Below are 21,135 nucleotides of genomic sequence, written 5' to 3'. Positions count from 1 at the left end.
AAAAATGAGGTAAAATAAACTTTCTTACTTGTTTTCATTAATCTTTCTTAATGTATGCATAGCTCACATTTATTTCAGTGGTTGATGATTAAGGCCATACACCTGGTAAGTAGCAGTGCCAATACATAAACCAAGGTCTTTTAATTCAAATCCAGTTTGTTTCACTTGCCACATGCATTTTACTGAGTCCTGCCACTAGCTATCATGTAACTGGGCTTAAACATTGTGGTCGTCCTGGAATTTTGCCTTCTTACTAATTTAACAGTTGAAAAAAAATTTTGTGAAAATAAAAACAAACCTAACTGGAGATTACCTAGATTCTTTATTTTTCTGTTTTGAGCCATCATGACTTCGAAGGTAAATGGAACTCATTTAGAGCCCTCGCCATGGAGGCTTTTCAGTGGTGTTGGTGGGATTGCACTTCAGCCAAATCAGTGAGACTTTCTTATCAGTGGGCTCTTCTAAGGATGAAGGGAAGATGGGGCCTTAGAAACCAGAGGCTTCTTGCCAGTTTACATGGAGAGGCTAATGTAGAGGAAGAACCTGTTGAAGTTTTAGGTAGTATGACCTTGTAATCGCTTAACATTTTCTTAGGTTCTTGGAAACTGTGACTTCAAGCAAAACTTGGTATAATGAAACTAATTTACCACAGGCTAACTGATACAAACAAGAGTTAAATTTCTAGCACATATTTCTGGTCCCAAAAACATCACCAATCTTATAAAGTCCAAAACACTTCACATATTAACCATTGCCATTGAAATAAATGTGAGCTATACATAAATTTAATAAAGATTAATGAAAACAAGTAAGAAAGTTTTACCCTATATTTGGTGAATTAGTGAGTGATAGCAGTCGTAGTTTTGGTGAGTTAAATCAAGGAATAAATGTTTGCGAAGGGAAATTGTCAGGACCACCTCCTCCCACCATGCAGTTCAAAAACCATCACAAACATGACAACTCACTGAGTGTTTTCGTCCCCTAATTGTTTATTGTTGTACATTTGTATGATTATTATAGATGTTACAAATTTTTATTTGACAATCATTTGTATTCATTCGTTCATTTTTCAACCTGCTTATTCCAGTTCAGAGTTGTGGGTGGGCAGAGCCTGTCCTTGCAGCTCAGGGTGCAAGGCGGGAACTGACCTGGCCAGGACGCCATGCCATCATCCCATTGCAGGGCACACTCATACCCACACACTCGCACACCCCCCACACTCTCACACTGGGACCATGTAGACACACCAGTTCCTCTAACATGCAGAACTTCTGGATGTTGGAGGAAACTGGAGGACCTGGAGAAAACCCATACAGACTTAGGGAGAATGTGCAAATTCCACACAGACACTGGCCCCTGTCTAAATAAAGAATGATATAATCCAAAGAGAAATTTCCAATTTCAGCAGAATATATTATATTAACCTTTTTAATATTAATGTATGTATACATATATTCATTTCACTAATGTTAATATGAAGTATTTATATAGTTTATATAAATTTTATACATTACATATAATCTCATTTAATATCCATAGTAACCGTATGAGATAGTCATTATTTCTGTTTTAAAGATGAGAAAACTGATATTCAAAGTGGTTACATGATTTCTCATGGTCAGCTGGAAATGCCAGAGCTAGACTTCGGTCACAGTTTTTCTAGCTGTCCAGTGTTCTTTTCAAGACCTCTTGCCTGGAGCAAGTAAAGATACAGTTGTCACTCATTAATAATCAGGTGTGCGGAGTTAGTCTGTAACCTGTGTTGACAAATACACAATTCACGTAGTTATTCATTTGATCATTCATTCAACAAACGACGCAAGGACTGCCTTGTAAAAGCTTGTGGTAGTATCAAAATGGGTAGGACATGGTTTCTTCCCTCAAGTCAGTCAAATATTAGCTGTTGAATCATGAATGGGGAGGCTGTTGCGGATCACAAAGTAGGGTTGCTGAACCAAACTGGGGGCTCACAAAAAACTCCTTAGAAGAGGTTACGTGTAAGCTATGAAGGATAGGCAGAGTCATCATGGTAATGAGTCGGGATGAAAACTGTTCTAAGCAGAGCTATGAGTGTATGTGAAAACTGACATGAGAGGGAATGTAGCCAGGTTGAGGAACCATGAACAGATCAGTACAACTAGAACATAGCACGTGAGGGAGAAGTATCTAGCAAGATTATGACCCAGCCATGAACTGCTCATTGTATTGAGGATTTGGGATTTTATACTATAGGAAGGACTGCTTAAAAAAAGTTGTGTGCAGTGTGCAAAATGATCATATTTCTGTTTTAAAATAGTCTCTCTTTAAACAGGCTAAAGGCAGGATTGGAAGAGAGCAAGAACAGCAGACAATGGGTTATGGCAGCAAGCTTGAAGAATAAGCCATCTGAGAAATGGTGGCACCTGCTCCTAAGACCAGGAAGCAGAGAAAATTGAGGAGGGACAGGGACTTATTTAGAAGATTAGCTGGAATCTTAAAAGTATGAGGACATTTTTATCTATCGTGATAGGAGGCAAGGCAAACAACTGTGGGCAGTCCTCTGCTAGTCTGCTGGCATGTGAAGGGGAAGATAAAGGGAAGGGGCCTTTGTGTGGAACAGCCACGAAAGGGGCTGACAAGGGGTCTATAGAGGAGTCACTGGGCTGTGGGGAAAGGCAGCTGCCTGCATGCTGGAAGGTGCAGGCATTTGGTCTGTGTCAACTGGGGGTTTATTTAGAGCCTACAGATGTTATACATACACTTGAAAGGCATTCACTTTTTTTTTTTTTGAGACGGAGTCTCACTCTGTCACCCAGGCTGGAGTGCAGTGGTGCTATCTCGGCCCGGGAGGTGGGTTCACGCCATTCTCCTGCCTCAGCCTCTCGAGTAGCTGGTTCTACAGGCACCCGCCACCACGCCCAGCTAATTTTTTTGTGTATTTAGTAGAGACGGGGTTTCACCGTGTTAGCCAGGATGGTCTCGATCTCCTGACCTCGTGATCCACCCGCCTCAGCCTCCCAAAGTGCTGGGATTACAGGCATGAGCCACGGCACCTGGCAAAAGGCATTCACTTTTTTTTTCAAGTTCTGATGTATGTCTTGCTTTGGTGACTAATATGAACACAAGATCTCCTTTCGAGTTCTCTGAGATTGCTTTTTTTTCAAATCACTACGACAGGTGAATTTGAGAGCTTTGAATTTGCTAGAGTCCATTTCAAATCTTCATGCCTCCATTTTCTTATCTATTAGATTGAAAGAATTTTACAAGTCTGGTTGGTTAAGGTTAAAAGATAATTAAAATTAGACACTTAGCATAATACATGGCAAATAAAAATTGCCTAATAAACAGCTGATGGTACTGCTACTACTACTACTACTACTACTACTACTACTAATGCTACTAGTAAGTTGGTGCAAAAGTAATTGTGGTTTTGTCATTAACAGTAATGGCAAAATGGCAATTACTTTTGCACCAACCTGCTACTACTACTACTAATACTGCTACTACTACTACTACTAAGAACCATCACCACTATTACCATCATCAAAGTATGCAGTACATTTTTGAAATCCCTGGGATGCATTTTGAATTCCAAGTTCTTTGAGAAATTGGAGATGACACAATTTGGTCATTTTTTCTTCTAATTCCAGGTGACCATGCAACATACGAAAAGCAAGAAGATCCTAGATTTTGCAGCAAACGTGTGGCTCTCTCGGATTCAGGCAGATGGGGATGTTGTCTGTGAGCTTCCTGTAGTAAAAGGAGGACAAGCTATTTTTCCATGTGTGTTATTAATCTTCAGTAGCATCTATTCCATAGACAAATTGTTTGGTAGTTGCTTAAATTTGCTTCTAAGCTATTTAGTTCTTCTAAGAGAGTTGTTTTACTCTTGAGAAGTGACGTTTTTAATGTCACAGCATGAGTTGCTGGTGGATCTTAGATTAAATGTGATCTCAAAATTGTTCTTGTGGCCCAGCTACAGTCACAAAGGCTGAGGCTATGAGAGACAAGAAATGCCATGACTGCGACTCACCTTAGCTTTGCCTGGGGCCAGCTTACCTCCTTGCTTGATTTCTTTCCTCATCAAACCTTACATCATTTTGAACTTTAAACATAATGTACAATAACAGTCACCCTTACCACTAAAATACTAAGCATAAAATGTCCTCTTATGTCATATATAGAAGAACAACCTTTTAAAAAATCTTTTATTTCTCTTTCTGAAAAGCAATAAACCTTCTGGCCTTTTGTTCATGGTGTAAAATGCCCATGTATGATTAAAATAATTGAAGCTCAAAAGTCTCTCAATAGACACAGAAAATCCAGATTAGAGGAATTCTCATATATGTTTTTCTTTTTTCACTATAGCCTGAAAACCTATGGATCTGGGTTCTGTTTGTATGGATTTCAAGGTAATGTATTTCCTCTTGTTTTCTCTCCCTGTTGCTTTGCCAGTAGTGAGATACCAGGTTGACGTCTACACTGGGAAGCTGAAGCATGCAGAAACGGAGTCTGAGGTTTTCCTCTGTCTCTTTGGGGAGAGGGGAGACTCTGGCCTCAGACTGCTGTACAAATCTAACATGCAAGTAAAATTTCAAAGAGGACAGGTGAGTCTATACAAATAATTTCCCAGATTCTTAACAATCTCTCTGAAGATGGCCATCTATGATTTAAAATTTAAAAGGTGTTTGGCACTCTTCAAATTTTAGTTTTAAGATATCTTTAAACACGTTTTCTTGACCTGACTTTCTGGTGTGCTTTGTTTTGGAAGTTGTTCTTGCAAGAAAAATGGGACATACTAAACCAACAGTAAATAATAGAACAAAGAAAATATATTAAAGATTAGTGATTGTGTGAGAAAAAGAAAAAAATGAACTGAAAAGACAAGGAAAACATTTTTGAATGTGCTCTCTCAGGCTGGAAAGATACAAGGCATTATTTTAAAAGATAAGACCATATAAATGCCATTATACTATATTTCATATAATAACACAATGACCTTTAATCTATATAACATCTTGAATGGGGCCAACTGTGTTATTTTCACACCTAAGCCCCTCCTTATTTCCTTTTGTCCTTATGGACAAGCATAAGTCTTTCTATATATTAGATCTTTGGGAAGTTGCAGTAGGATATTGTTAATGTTATTTTGTTGTATATGGAGAGAAAGTACTATTTGAGGGTCTGAAATTAAGTTTGGGGATTATGTAATCTAAAGGCATGTTTTTAAGAAAGAAGACTCCTTAAACCAGTTAGAGTGCTGTTTCTCAGACTGTTGTAGTTTGTGAAATATTTTGAAACATTGGATATCTTGAAGCTCACCTATACATTTGTCGCTGTTGATTACACAAAAGCTTTCATCAGAATGAATAGGAAAGCTAGTTTTGCTTTGAGTGAGTCTAAAGCAAAATTAGGCCTAACTTTTGCTATCAGGAATGAATTATTAATTTTAAGCAGAAACAAAATTTTAGATACCATGATATTATTATTTAATATTATGCTAAGTAATCAGTGAAGTGATCTCCTACAGAACCCTGCTGGCTTTACATCAGCCCCAGACTCTTTCACCCTACCACTTGAGGATAAATGACAGAGGCTCCATGTCCCCTGGCTGCCTGCTAGTTGGACGTCAGCATGTATCATTTTGCAGCAGTGCTGTATCATGGGACATTACCTGCTGAGATTTTGCAAGTCATCTTCATGATTGATCTTCCTCAGTTCATCATTGTGTTTAGCATTTTCCAGACAGTAGGGAGGGTGTGTTATGGACTGAAATTAAAATTGGGTAGGAGATATAGTTGCCATCAGTTTATAAAGAAGAGTACAGTGAGGGCTTAGTGGTATCCGTTTTTAAGTTTAGAATCAGAGATGTAAAAGTGTTTTTCTTCCCTGGTTCATTTTAGATTTTACATTTTCTGTTATTTTCCTCAGTGCTTGGGATGTAATGGAAATGCCAAATAATTTCAAGAGTTTTGTAGTCAAGAAACTGTGGTAAGAGTCTGAGAGTTTTATTATCAGACTTTGTGCATACCAGCCACATCTCACATCATAAACCACTCATTGGGCTAGTTGTCATTTTCTCTACAAGGTGTCTTAGCACGATAATAAAACGTAGCAATATATGTAACAGACCCAATTTAATTCCGTCTTCAAACCTAAAGTTACTTTAAGATACAAGAAGAGACCAGAAAGCTGACTCAGCCTGTCTTTCCAGACCTCAAGGTACTGTAGTTTGGGTTTGTCTCAAAGCTGACTGAGAGACAAAGACTTTAGTGAAGGTAATTTATCTGGGAGATAATCCCAGTAAGCACTTGAGAAGTGAAGGAGGGGGAACAGTGAGGCAGGAAAGGAGAAAAGCAATATAGGGACATTTGTGAGCTGGTTACTATTATGGCTCCCTCGTCTTGCTGAGAGCTTCAGAGAAACTCTGTAAAACATCCTTCAGATGTGTCCCACCAGGGAAAGCCCTCAGACACAGAAGCAGGAGACAGGGGATTGAGATAGAAAGTTATGAGCACACCTAAACTGTTTATCAAAGCAGCAGATGCACCTAGAAATGGATCCAGAGGACATGGGATGGGGCATCACTTGCATTTGCTACAACAGGTGACGTGCCTCGTGAACGTCGCTTGTAAAGCCATGCTGAGAATGCAGGATAGTGACAATGAGATGATCCATGCACACATGAGAAGACGCACAAATACTCATCATCTGGTTTACAGAACTGTCATTATTGAACTAGTAATGGTTTTGGTCTGGACTCTACAGGAGGTTTCCATCAACAACATGGAGCCAATAGTTGAGACCCAGGTAGTGTGTCTTCAAATATCAAATCGAAATTCAACCTGGTAACAATGCAGGGAGCTGTTAAGACAGCTCCCCACATAGGCAATACAAGTGATACTAGAGTCACATTTTTTACCATAGAGTGCCAGTAGCTAACAGTCAACTATCATTTCTGGTAATTTTTCAGACTTACTTAAATTCATGTTCCTTTCCTCAGATAACTTTAGGACAGTTATTCTCAACAACCATCTACGAGGAAGTAATGTGTGAAGGAGTTCTTTTTATTTTAATCAGTATAGCACTGACTTCAGGTCCTGAATCTCTCTGGAAATGTCAGTGTATTTTTGATATAACAAACTAATTCTATTTAGGAGTCCAGGCTGCTCTTTTACAATAAACCCAAGAATGTGCTCTATTTTCATCTACAGAGGAAGGTGCAGGGGAAGGATGTATTGAAGGTGGGAGGGAGGGAGGGGAGGGAGGGGAGGAAGGAAGGAAGGAAAGAAAATTTGTCCCACATGCCTCACAGCATATCAGTACTCATAGAAAGGAAATGTGCTGGCCGGGCGCGGTGGCTCAAGCCTGTAATCCCAGCACTTTGGGAGGCCGAGACGGGCGGATCACGAGGTCAGGAGATCGAGACCATCCTGGCTAACACAGTGAAACCCGTCTCTACTAAAAAATGCAAAAAACTAGCTGGGCGAGGTGGCGGGCGCCTGTAGTCCCAGCTACTCGCGAGGCTGAGGCAGGAGAATGGCGCAAACCCGGAGGCGGAGCTTGCAGTGAGCTGAGATCCGGCCACTGCACTCCAGCCTGGGCGACACAGCGAGACTCCGTCTCAAAAAAGAAAAAAGAAAGAAAGAAAGAAAGGAAATGTGCTGTACATTAGCTGCATGGTTGTCAACCTGATGCCTTAATGAACTGCTTCTCAGAGTAGAGGTCTAACATGAGAAAAGTCTTTGTGTTGGGATTTCTTTGTTTATTACTCTAGATACTACTACAAATGGAGAAAATAAAACTGTGAAAGCGAAAAAACAGCCAGAAATATATTCTTGATAGATAAAAGTAATTTGCTTATTTTCTTACCATATTGCCCCTTTTGATGCTAACTATAGTAACATTATCTCTTTTAAAGTATTGTGCTGCTTCTGGCAGTCATTGGGCTATTACTATTGCCTGCATTTGCCATGCCTCGGACTCTAGTTATTTCTGTGAGTTTTTTTCTCTGTCTCCCATACCAGATTGATAAATTTCAAGTAGCAGCAGTGTCGCTTGGAAAACTGCAGAAGGTGCTGTTGCGCTGTGAGGCCAGTGACAAATCACAGTACTGGTACTGTGAACAAGTCGTAGTCAGAGAGCCGGGCACCACATCCAAGTCCATCTTCACCTGTCAAAGGTAATGCTGGTCTCCAAGGTACTTCAAAAGAATGTGCTGCACTGTGGATGATGCTGTGTGTGTGTGTGTGTGTGTGTGTGTGTGTGTGTGTGTATCTTTTAGGTCACAGATTTGTTTCCTTAACTCAGATTTCACATCATGCATAACTCATTGATTGCTTAAATAATCTTTTGCTAAGCGTTGTAAGGAAGGCTTATGTTTAATTTCTTATTACCACAATGTTTTGTGTGTCACAGAAGCACTAAAAGTTTAATACTGGAAATTATTACATAAGTAGTGAGAAAATTTGCTTAACTGTTGGTTTCTTTACATTACTAAAATTGTAGTGTTACAACAGTTTCATAAGGAAATTAAGTGTGGAGAATTTTATAGAGAAGAACTTTCAGAACAGAATGTAAGGAAGACAAACATTAAATTATGGATGAGTTGGACTTTCCTTGAGCCCCATGAGGATCAGTCCTGAAAGCAGCTCTCTAAATTCCTGACCTGGCCTTGTACTGCCTAGGCTTGAGACACAGGTCCCACGTATACTTCCTTCTTCAAATCTCCTCATAGAAATCCCACACCTTCTTGCTTAAGAAAGTGTCACCTGTTTTTCCAAGAAGGCTGGTTCTCTGGATCTTTACTGAGCCCTGCTATTTCTCAAGAAAATGCTTAGCTGCGGCTATGTGGCCAATCATGTTTATTGTTGCTTGGTCTCTCAGTCACAGGAAATAGGCTGGGCCCCAGACTTACGAATTGATTTAAAACCCAATCTGTTGTGGGCATGGGAATGAGAAACTTGGGGTTCCATTTTGAAAATTTGAATCTTCAATATCAAGGGCTGCCCTGTAGCCTCTTTTTCCAAATAGGTAATCAACAGGAAATGAGATAACAACGTGCAGGCAGAATAGGGAAGAGGGGAAATTCAAGGGTCTGGATTTAGCCAAGAAAATTGTGACTTTAAGTACTAAGCAAAAAGTAAAAATAATGAGGCAATTCAACTAAAAGTCCTAAAGGCATGCCACTAAAAATTGCAAACACCCAAGATGATTGGAGCTGACTGCGGATGAACAGAAGCGGTGAGATCCACAGTAGCCCTCGTCTTTTTTGCCTTTTAGTCATTAAATTCAGTCAATTCCTTGTTCAGAGCGTCTGCTTCATTCATCCTTTCTTTTCTCTTACTACTGCCTCTGCCCTGATTGATGCCCTTGTTCATCAAGACTAGCTCATCCCGTCGCCTCCCAATTGTCTTCTGTGTCTTTCTTTCCCAGCCTACCTACCCACAACTTCCAAGCTAGCTCTTCTGTGGTACTAAGTAGCCTCATTCTGACTTTAGCTTTTCTTCTCTCATTTCTACTTTGTTTTATTTTGAATTTTATTCTTTAATATTTTATTGTATAGCTTTGCCTGAAAATGTTTCAAGAAAAATTGTGGGGGAAAATAATGTTCTAAAAGCTATATTTTAATCACATCACTCCCCTGTTAAAAACCTTCAGTGATCCTCATTGCCTACCACAAAAGCAAAGCAAAACATAACTTCTATTCAAGGCTTTGTAACATCTGACTCTATATTTCCCCCTCCAATTTGTTTTTATAGCAGTCCTCTTGCAAGATCTTAGTGAAATTAGACCCCTATATTACCTAAACAAATTCTGTTCCACTCTGCTTCTGTCCCCTGGAGTGCTAGTCTTCACTCAGGAGGACCTTTCCTTGGTCTATTCTCCCCGTTATAATCCTATCCATCCTCAAGTTCCAATTCCAATTTGGCCTGTAGTATGACTTAATTGACCAAACCACAAATATTTTTTCTCTTCTCTCAATGTGTACTCAGAACTTAGCACAGCACAGGCACCCCCATCTGATGAGTAACATGTAGCACTGAAGAGGACTTGGGTGTCATTTCCCAGCCTGCTCCCACCCACAGCACACAGGCATCTCTGGGGCACTGGTGGCAGCTCTGTTTTATTCCCTGCATCGGAAGAGGTAGAGTGTGCTTCATCCAGGACTTTCATCTTATGTTCTAATACACTTTGTCACATTAACTTAGCTGATTTCTTTTAAATATGAAGTCTCCTGGTGGATAATTTAGATGCATTCACTGCCACTGTCCATGTCTACACATACATTTCACATCATCACCCATCATTTATTGCGCTACCTTACTTTTTTTTTTTTTTTGAGATGGAGTCTTGCTATGTCACAGGCTGGAGTGCAGTGACTCGATCTCAGCTCACTGCAACCTTCACCTCCTGGGTTGAAGCAATTCTCCTGCCTCATGATCCCAAGTAGGTGGGATTACAGGTGTGTACCACCATGCCTGGCTAACTTTTGTGTTTTTAGTTGAGGTAGGGTTTCACCATGTTGGCCAGGCTGGTCTCCAACTCCTGACCTCAGGCAATCCGCCTGCCTTAACCTCCCAAAGTGCTGGATTACAGGCATGAGTCACTGCACTCGGCCCCTGCACTACCTTACTTCTTGTTTGTGCTGTGCTACCATGGCCTCCTTTGGAAGGAAGGAACATAAGTGATAGCTTAATTATTATAATTCCAACGGGTTGTATCTGAAAGAATTTTAGTTACAAAATATATTGAACAATCACAAATAATGTAACAGATATAAAATATTAAATGCTAATATTTAATACCCTGCTCATAGTAGGTCCTAAATAAATGGTGGCTAGTGCTCATTCATATAATACCCTGATGAAGAAAGTAAGTTGCAAAAATAATTCCTTTCTACTATGTAGCTATAAAGAGATGGGACAGGTCCTACTTCCTTACTTCTTAAAGAAGCAGAAGAGTGTGACACCAGGAATAGAACTTGTGGCACAGCAGGTTTCTTTCTACTGCAGAAAAAGACTATTCTGAAGCCACTTATAGTTACTTCTGTGCTCCCAGAGCCTTTTCTGTGCATATGAGGTCAAGGTCAGTGTCCACGGAGCCTGGAAGGCTGTTCTGAGGGGAAAGGAGACCCGTGGGTGCACACAGGAGCTGGACTGGACAGTCCTGGCAGGGGAGCTGGGTAGGGTATGATGCTGGGCATGTTCATTGTGGCTAGTTCGTTCTGGGGTGCAGGCATCCAAAATGCTCAGGTGCACATCACAGAAGGGAAAAGGAAAGAAAATCTCATTCATGATCCTTGGAGCTTCCTCAGAGAACAAGAATTTATAGCACAGCTGAATTAGGGCAGAGAGAAAGACCACCGAGTGCTTGTTCCTTTTGTGGGCTCGGGGGAAATGATTAGGTGAGACACAAAGCAGAGCCGCGGGAGGAGACTGCTTCTGTGCATCACAGAGGCTGCCTGCGAGTGTGCGCATCCTCCTTTCCTTTTTCCCTCTTCAATTGAACACCCACGTCCTTATGGCTTTATTTTATTTCTATGCCTGAAGGTATTATTTTTCTGTCTTTTGTACATTTAATATAGATAGGGGTATACATCACTGAATTTCTACCATTTACACTGCAGGCTTGGCTATTTGAGGTTTGCAGCAAACAAAATTTGTATTTGAATAAGGCAGACATTCAACTGACTTTATGAATTAATGCAAATATTTTTATTTAGTATTTGTATTACCTTCCTGTGGCTGCTGTAACAAATTGCCACAGACTTGATTGCATTGAACAACTGAAATATATCCTTTTGCAGTTCCTGGAGGCCAGTGATCCACGATCCAGGTGTCATCGGGGCCTCACTGTCTCGGAAGGCCTGGGAAACAGTCCTTCCTCGCCCTCCCCACTTCTGCTGCATGCTGATTGTCCTTGGGTTTCCTTGGCTTGCAGCTGCATCACTCCAGCCTCTCCTCCATTGTCACATGGCTGTCTTCCTTTTGTGTGTCTGTGTCTCTGTGTTTCTTATCTTTTTTTAAAGACACTGTCGTCTTTGGTCTAGGCCCATCCTACTCCAGTATGGCCTCATCTTTACTAATTACGTCTACAAAAATCCTGTTTCCAAACAAGGTCGTGTTCTGAGGTTCTAGGTGGCCACGAATTTTGGAGGAACACTATTTAACCCAGTATACTTTTTGAGTGGATTCTGTAACGTACTGTTTAGCATTAAATTAGGGAATCTCCAGATTTTTCTGTGTTAACAAACTTGAACTATTGTGTATGCATGTGTATATGTGAGTCTTGACTTTAATGTGAAGTTATTAAAAATAAGTTAGCATCTATCTTTTAATAGAAACAATACCATTCACAATATTTATTTGATAACCTGCTTGACCTGAGAGGGCCTGGAAACAAGGAGCATCAAAAGCCTCTTAATGTTGTCTTCCGTAACTCCTGACTGGTTTGGGAAATGACATTGACACGAGCTTGCAGAAGCAAAGTTATTTGAAATAAAGGCCATATCTAGGGAAATTCTAAATAGAAGAAGAATTTATAAATGCAGAAATCAATCAGTTAAATGCAAATAACTACAAAGAATGACCAACATGGAGAAACCCTGTCTCTACTAAAAATACAAAACTAGCCAGCCGTGGTGGTGCATGCCTGTAATCCCAGCTACTCAGGAGGCTGAGGCAGAAGAATTGCTTGAACCCAGGAGGTGGAGGTAGTGGTGAGCTCATAGTGCACCATTACACTCCAGCCTGGGCAACAAGAGCAAAAACTCTGTCTCAAAAACAAATAAACAAATAAAATGATCTAACCTGACTTGTCAAGGCAAGACAGCATGATCAGCTTTGTCCTCTCAAAACCAAATTGTGGTCAGATAAGTGGAGTGACCCTGAGGCACATTCACCTGAGGAATAAGGGTGTGATGCTGCACAGGTTCCTTAGAGTTGACATTGCAGCTAACACCTTTAAAGTGTTCCCGTCTCATTTCTATTCAGGATTCTTGGCTTTTTAAATTTTATTTATTTATTTATTTATTTTGAGAAAGGTTGAGATTATCTCCTTTGTGCAAAGTATAAGAAAAGAAGACTTTAAAAGCTTTCCACTATGGATAGAATAGACTATCAGCAAATCATGAATACCTCTGGTAGGTGGAATGCCACTTCCACTCCAGACCCACACCCTTTTCACAGTCCTCAGCACCTTCTTACTAATTGTTGAAAAAAAGAGTCTGTTGTTCCACCGAAACAATTGTGGGCCCCCTGCAGGCAGGTGAGGCAGACCTTTGGGCAAGGCAAATTAAAGGCCTTCCTTTCATCCTTGAGATCACTCTCTAGGGGAACCTTTGCAGCCAAAAGCTGGCCTTGGCCACACAGCAGGCCTACAGCTCAACCAGGGCCTGGCAGACAGGTTCTTCTCTGCTCCTCACAGGCCTTCACTGTGTTCTCAGCTGGTGCTATTGGATCTGAGTTTACCTAACTCTTGGCCATTCCCTGGTGCCTGGAGTCCTGTAGGCTTTCATGTGTATATTTACTGGTAAGTTGACAAAAGATGTGTCACCTCTGCCAGGAGATATTTCCTGAAGCCACAGGTTGGGAAACTCATTTTCCTGTACACATTTCACAAGGCATGTGACATGAACTCAGCACTTACTACATTAAATTATATGTGTGTGTTTATGTGTCTATCCTACTTCTCCAGCTCAGTACACTTTTCCCCAAGGTTGGCCTGATGTCTTATATTTTTACTTTCAGCTCCTATCATTGTTTTTGAAATAGAATAGTTAAATTTACATGTGTAATAAATTCAACCAAAATGCATGCATTAATCAAGACACTATAAGCCCAAAGGGAAATCATATTAAAAGACAGATTTGGAATTAGAACATAAAACTTAAAAGGTTTAATTGTATCTTAACCTCACTAAGACATATATAAACGAAATTGTCACTTAATACCCATTTTTAAGTGTTAATGACAACAAAAAGCCAAAGAGTGATTCTTAGAATTAGCTTGAGTTAAAAAAAACAAAAAAAAACAAAAACGTGTCCCACTGGTACAGAATTTTTTTTTTTTTTTTTTGAGGACGGAGTCTCACTTTGCGCCCAGGCCTGGAGTGCAGTGGCGCCATCTCGGCTCACTGCAAGCTCTGCCTCCCGGGTTCACGCCATTATCACTGCCTCAACCTCCCAGTAGCTGGGACTACAGGCCCGCCCAGCCACCCACGCCTGGCTAATTTTTTGTATTTTTAGTAGAGACGGGGTTTCACCGTGTTAGCCAGGATGGTCTCGATCTCCTGACCTCATGATCCGCCCGCCTCGGCCTCCCAAAGTGCTGGGATTACAGGCATGAGCCACCGCGCCCGGCCACTGGTATAGATTTTTAAGCGAAACGCAGTTTACTTGTCTCAGGATCTCATTCTTGAAAAACTGAAGTGGCTAGTTGACCAACCACACCGCAAGGGGGCTCCACCTTGACGGCCTGGCAGAGAGCTGCGTTTCTGCTGCTCTGTCACTGCAGCCTCACATACCAGCAGGGCCGCATCTCCATGCGTGAGATTCTTACGTGGAAGCAAGGCTGATAATCACCCCTCTACCATCCCATCATTATTGTTCACAAAGCATTCTCCTTGCTTAATTGCCTTGTGGCAACTCTGGCGGTTATTCCATGAAAAGCAAATATGAGGCACATGCTCTTAGGAGGTTGTAATCAAGACCTTCGGTGTCCACAGGACAAATACACAGAACATAATAGGTACTCAGAAAGTGTGCGCTAAATTAGTGAATGAGTGAGTAAATCATGAGCTGAGCCTTATACAGAACAGGACTGAGTATATCATTTGTGGAGAGGGTCAGGAAAAGAAGCAGGGGCAGCCCTGTTTGAACAGCATCCTTCTTCTGCGTAAGTATAGTTGGCAAGAGAACTTTTACACCTAGGCCAGCTCTGACTGAAGGTGTTAGTGTGTGGTGAATTAAAAATGAATTATCCCCCTACCTTGGCCATTTACCTTTCTAGGGTTTTCTTCCAATTCTCCTGAGTAGAGTACGTTTTGCTTCTGTCCCTAGACATTCTCCAGGGATATTGTTACTCTTTTCCCTCATTTGTTTTAGCTCATTTTATTCTTTCTTCTGCTTATTGAAATTCATATCCCTCAAGGCCCCGGACAAAATGTTATCCATGTCATGAAGCTTTCTCTGCTTGCCAGCCAGAACTGTGTTCATCCTTACCCTCTTTAAATTCCTCCAGCACTTGACTTAGACCTTTGTGCAATTCTTGCCAAAGAGTGCACTGCCATTGTTTGTGAACGTATTTGTCTCACATACCAGATGATATGCTTCTTAAGGGTAGGGTCTCATAAATTTCTTTATTTTCCAGTATGGTTTCTTGTACCGAGTATGGATTTAGCAAATATTTATAGATAGGAATGGGGAAGGGAAGGAAGGAGGAATGGGGGTAAGGACAATGGATGGAAAACATAATGGAATCCCAAGTTGGAAGAAACCTTAGAGGTCACCTAATCTTTTCATGAGTTCACTCTGTAACATACTCAGATGTCTCATTACAAATAATTTATGCATTTATTTATTTTCAAAATAATTCAGCCTGTCTACAAATGGTTTTATTTTCCCTTTCTGGGAAAAGTGGGGGTGGGAAGGGTGAGGGGAGATGATGAATGATATAGATAAAAAAGATGTTGAAATTTTGATAAAGTACAGAAATGTAAAATACAATTTTTATAGGGAGAAGGGAATAATACAAATTATCATGAGGCAGTGAGCAATCATTTAACTTTACTGATTTTTTTTTTTTTCCTGAAAGAGGCCACTATTAATCATTTCTTGCTATTCTGAGCATGTATTTGTGCTGCTGCAGATTTCTGTGCTCTTCTTTGTCAGTTTGCGCCATTCCTTGGTGCGAAAGTGACAAGTAGTGATGGTGGGAACCTGACAGAATGAGGTGCAGCAATGAGTCTTGTTCATTTTTTTGGGATGGGGGTGGAGACATAGAATCTTCAAATATTTCTTCTGCCATTTTCAATGTGAACGTGTGACAAATATAAAATATATCTCAGACTAAATATAATCTGTACTACTCTTTACCTTATTATACATCTTCCCCCGGCAAAACACCCTACATGTTTTAAGGCAAGAGCACCCCAACACATTCCACAGTTGTCTACTCTAATCTTAAAAGACTAAGAGAATTTTTGCCCCTGTCTTTGTGTTTCTTAGCTAGGCCAGTGAAAGGGAGCTCCCTGGTGACCGAGGGGTTTAGGCATTCTTTTTTTTTTTTTTTTTTTGAGACGGAGTCTTGCTCTGTCACCCAAGCTGGAGTGCACTGGCCAGATCTCAGCTCACTGCAAGCTTCGCCTCCCGGGTTCACGCCATTCTCCTGCCTCAGCCTCCCGAGTAGCTGGGACTACAGGCGCCCGCCACCTCGCCTGGCTAGTTTTTTGTATTTTTTAGTAGAGACGGGGTTTCACCGTGTTAGCCATTCTTTAGCTGATGGCTGCAGAGAATGGATTGTGTTCTTGGTCAAGCAACCTTCTCCTGCTTGCTTTTTATTCCACTCCTTTAATATCATCACTGCACCTCTCAAGCCATACTGCTCCAATTCTCCCATCTGTTCACTGGCTTTGGGGAAATTTTCTTGTCCTAATGCAAAAACTTGCTTCACTATCCAAGGCCTACTGTTTTATGGCACATCTGAGAAAAGTAGGGTGGTTGTTGGTTGACTGGCAGTCACTCCAAATATATTTTCTGTAACACCAACTGTGTACAAGGCACTGTGTTTGGCAGTCAGAAAATGCAGTAGTAACGACTATACTGTAATACATTTATGTATGTTTAATTCTGTATCCTTTGTGTAGCTACAATTATTCATAATTTACAAATGAGGAAATTGAGGGTTACACAGATTAAGAATATGGGTTAAGGTTGCACAAGCAGTAGATGTTGAAGCCAGGTTTTGAAACAAGGCAATCTGACTCTACTTGAAATTTAACATCTGTATTCTTTTTTCTTTCTTTCTTTCTTTCTTTTTTTTTTTTTTGAGATGGAGTCTTGCTCTGTCACCCAGGCTGGAGTGCAGTGGAGCGATCTCAGCCCACTGCAACCTCTGCCTCCCAGGTTCAAGTGATTCTCCTGCCTCAGCCTCCTGAGTAGCTGGGACTACAGGTGTGCACCACCATGCCTGGCCAATTTTTGTATTTTTAGTAGAGATGGGCTTTCACCATATTGGCCAGGCTGGTCTTGAACTCCTGACCTCAGGTGATCCACTCGCCTCGGCCTCCCAAAGTGCTGGGATTACAGGTGCAAGCCACTGCGCTGGGCCCTGAAGTCTGTATTTTTAAACATGAAGCTGACTGCCTTTATTCAGGCATATAAAGTAAACTCTTTACATATATAACAATGTAACTGGAAAGATGGGATACATAAACCAAAACATAACTAATAAAGTAAGATTGCATAAATAGGGGCTGACTAAATGTGCAAAATATATTGTATGTGTGTTATTAGGTTCCAGAGGAGGAAAGACCACTGTGAGCTAAAGTGGTCAGAAGGAAATGAGATTTCTCTTAACTCTGGAAAAATGGAGAGATGAGCAATCCTGACAGCTGGGTAGGACTGCGAGCTCACAGTTCGCCTTTATACCCCACACCTTCCCATTATCTGCTGATTGCAAGGCTAGTGTGGTGGCATCAGTCCTACAGCTCAGACTCTAAGTTCCTTGACATTGTCAGATCCTTGAGTAACCCACACACAACCCCTGCCCCTACCCCATCTTGTCCAGCAGCCTCCTGTGCGTCAGCCTCATGGAATCCCATTGGACTCTGTACCTTTGCCAGTGCTGTTGTCTCCCTCTACGGTGCCCTTCCTGACCTACTTATTGTCCAGCCTTCAGCTCAAGTATCACCTCTTTGTTGAATTTTTTTGTTCTTCATTCCTTTGCACTTCCCCATTCCTGCCATTCAGTTGGTCAGTCTCTTTCTTCTCCTATAACATCTGTATTTAAGTCACTCATCACACTTTGTTACATTTCTATCTTTACATATCTGTTTTCTTCTGTTTTACAGTGGAAGCTCCTCAGGTCAGGTTTCTTCTCTCTTTTGTTTTTCTTGTAGCTCCAGCACTTAGGAGAATGCCTGCACACACAAGGCACTTTCTAAGTATCTATTGCATGGATAGATGGAAGGATGGAAGGAATGACAGTATGCGTAAGTGTGTCGGATAGCAATAACCATGTTTTTTGTGGGTAATAATAAAATTGATATACCATGTAATACTACAAAAAAATGCTTGTACATGACTTTTCGTTTCAGCTTCACAACACTGCTATGAGGCAGGTAATTTAGTCGAAGAAAGTAAGCTTCAGGAGGGTAAGATCACAAAGCCAGTAAATGGCAAAGCTGGTTTTCTGACCTTTTCTTCAAAAAGGGAGCTTATAACGCTACAGTTTACCTGGTTTAGGGGGAAGCTGCCCAGAGGATCGGCTATTAGCTCACCCGAAGCACGTTTTCCAACATGATAATATTTCACCAACTTTTATGGTTATATTCTTTTTTTTTTTTTTTAATGAGATGGAGTCTCACTCTGTTGCCCGGGCTGGAGTGCAGTGGCATGATCTCAGCTCACTGCAAGCTCCACCTCCCAGGTTCATTCTGTTCTCCTGCCTCAGCCTCCCGAGTAGCTGGGACTATAGGCACCCGCCACCATGCCCGGCTAATTTTTTGTGTTTTTAGTAGACGGGGTTTCACCATGTTAGCCAGGATGGTCTTGATCTCCTGACCTTGTGATCCGCCCGCCTCGGCCTCTCAAAGTGCTGGGATTACAGGCGTGAGCCACCACGCTTGGCCAATGGTAATATTCTTTTTGCAAACACTGAGGAAGAGATTTTAGAGGAAGTCAGGTGAAAGCAAGACAGAAACTCTCTTACAGGAAATATTAAAATAGGGAGTCTATTTTTCTGTGCCAAGTTTCCCTGTAACCAATGTGCAGGCCATGTTTTCTAGGCTGGCCCAGGTACCATGCTCAAAATCTGAAACCCGCCCTTGCCCTTTGCTCCAGCTTGGTACTGGGAGTGCTCTGCTGGAGTCCCATTTGCTTTTACAGGTGATAGTGATAGAGGACTGACAAATCTGGAGAGATGGGTGGTTAGCAGGATTAGCAACGTATATATTTCGTTCTTCAAGCCAGAGGTATGATACCATTCTTAGTGCTATGATGAGTATGTAATAGGATGGATTGTGTTTGACTATATAAAAAGCAATTTTATAGTTAACATTTAGTGTGCAAAATTAATGCAGAATCAACCTCATTTTAAAATGGAGAAAATCAGAAATTAATTTTCTCTCTATTTTCTCCTCTCTCTTTCTTTCTCTCTCTCTTTTCCTCAGATGGCTTCCTTTCATGTCTCAGGGCATAATTCATTCAGAAATTGAACTTTATCTTCAAGGTGAGGATTACTGAAACCATCGGTAGAAGAAAGTACAAGATGATTTTGTTACATCTGGACATCATGGAACACTATTCCCCAGTTTTCCTCAGAACAGCCCCTTTGATCATTTATCTTTTATTGTTGGATTTATAGTATTCCTCACAGTGAAATAAAAACATATGTAAATCTGTGTCTTAGAAATGTTACATGCCCTACTTGAAGTTAAAAATCAACGTAAGGATTTGCCGCTGTTAAAGAGTTAAACTCATGTTTCTTCTTTTCCCACTTACGATGTCATCAGACAGATCTATTATTAACTGCACTTCACTTTTATTTTTGCAGAAATGCAAATAAATCATCAACCTAAAATACAAGAGGAAGCAAATGATAAATGTTGTTGCCACTTTTCATCTTTTAATCATCTGAAATAACCCATTTCTGTTTCAAGATTACCAACCTTACACATTTTTTATAGTACATTCTTATTGAGTTTAACTGTTGTTGATTGAAAATACTTAAAATGAATACAGGAATAAGCATTAAAGTATAGTTGATTTATAAAGAAACTAACAGCAACTTTAGGCCCAAATGCTTTTTTCCTTAATGCTTCTCTTCAATAATTTAAATATATGGGGAAAATAATTATTGTCTGAATGGTTAAATTATATTAACTTCTTTTAATTGTACTTTTAAAACACTTATTTGCATATTGGTTTCTTAGTTTTCTTTTAAAGTTTTATAATTATCTTTTCTATTAGATCCTCTTCAAATCAATCTGCAATTATAGTATTAATATGTTACATTTTTAAAGTTGATCTGAATGAAATGGATAAATACTGTTTACTAGTATGCATACCAGGTTACCATATCTCTCTGTTTTCAAAAATGGATATACTTTCTACAGTGGTTTGAAACTAGGCAAAGGTTAGTGCTAACATTATTTTATTCATGAAATCCTATAATGATGAAGATGGCTACTGAGACATAAACAGTTCAAGCTTAAACTAGCATTCTTATCTATTTATATTAGGAACTGTGTTTCAGCTTAGTTTTTGTTGTTTATTTGGTAAGGAAAAGTCTGTGTCAGATTCTTAGTATGGTCATAATTTTGCTAATGTTCCAGAATTTCTTAATAATTTTAAAGGACCTCAAGAGGTCTGTGTCTTATAATAAACCATCAAGTAATAAGGCTTGAAATGATATTCTAAGTAGGAAAATTATCCATTAATACCAGACCTTGGTGGGGCATATGTGGGTAATAAAGGCTAATAGTTTTAAAATGAAGGTTATAATTAAGGCTGAAAATATCAGAAGTCCTTTGTCAATAATGTAAGCCATGTAATCAACATCAGTGATGTCAAACATGAAGTTGCAATGTACAGGGAAGGTGCTGACCTAGGACTTTGTTAGATATACTTCATCAAATTTGATTAAAATAAGTTATTTTTAAATGCTTGCTTGTAATTAATTATTTCTGTTGTCTTATTTTATGGCCTCATTAAAATGTATATTTTTTATAGTTCAAAAGTGGATTAGTCAAAGACTAATGAGTTTAGTTAGTTCATGATACACTGTCATTGTTTGTGAATGGTTCTGTCTTGTTTCATTTTTAAATTCTAAATAATGTGACCTTTAATATTTCTTGGGATATGATTCTGGAAATACATTAGTGATCTCATAGTTATGTGAATGAGCTAATTTATGGTGTGGAAAGAACCTTGAA

General features: G+C 40.1%; 1 protein-coding gene across 1 annotated transcript in view; it reads left to right on the top strand.

Moving 5' to 3' along the window:
- LOC108540884 (lipoxygenase homology domain-containing protein 1) overlaps nucleotides 1–19,609 on the top strand; it is a 135,666-nt gene extending 116,057 nt beyond the window's left edge. The window contains 4 exon segments of the mRNA XM_017890145.1: nucleotides 3,630–3,762; nucleotides 4,435–4,586; nucleotides 8,007–8,161; nucleotides 19,372–19,609. Coding sequence (XP_017745634.1) covers nucleotides 3,630–3,762; nucleotides 4,435–4,586; nucleotides 8,007–8,161; nucleotides 19,372–19,444 — 513 coding nt within the window. The 3' untranslated portion in view covers nucleotides 19,445–19,609.
- The last annotated feature ends 1,526 nt before the right edge of the window (nucleotides 19,610–21,135 follow it).

The sequence above is a fragment of the Rhinopithecus bieti genome, unplaced genomic scaffold (genome assembly GCF_001698545.2).
Source record: "Rhinopithecus bieti isolate Rb0 unplaced genomic scaffold, ASM169854v2 scaffold_20069, whole genome shotgun sequence".
NCBI classification, from domain to species: domain Eukaryota; kingdom Metazoa; phylum Chordata; class Mammalia; order Primates; family Cercopithecidae; genus Rhinopithecus; species Rhinopithecus bieti.
This window is presented reverse-complemented; position numbering and strand designations above follow the sequence as displayed.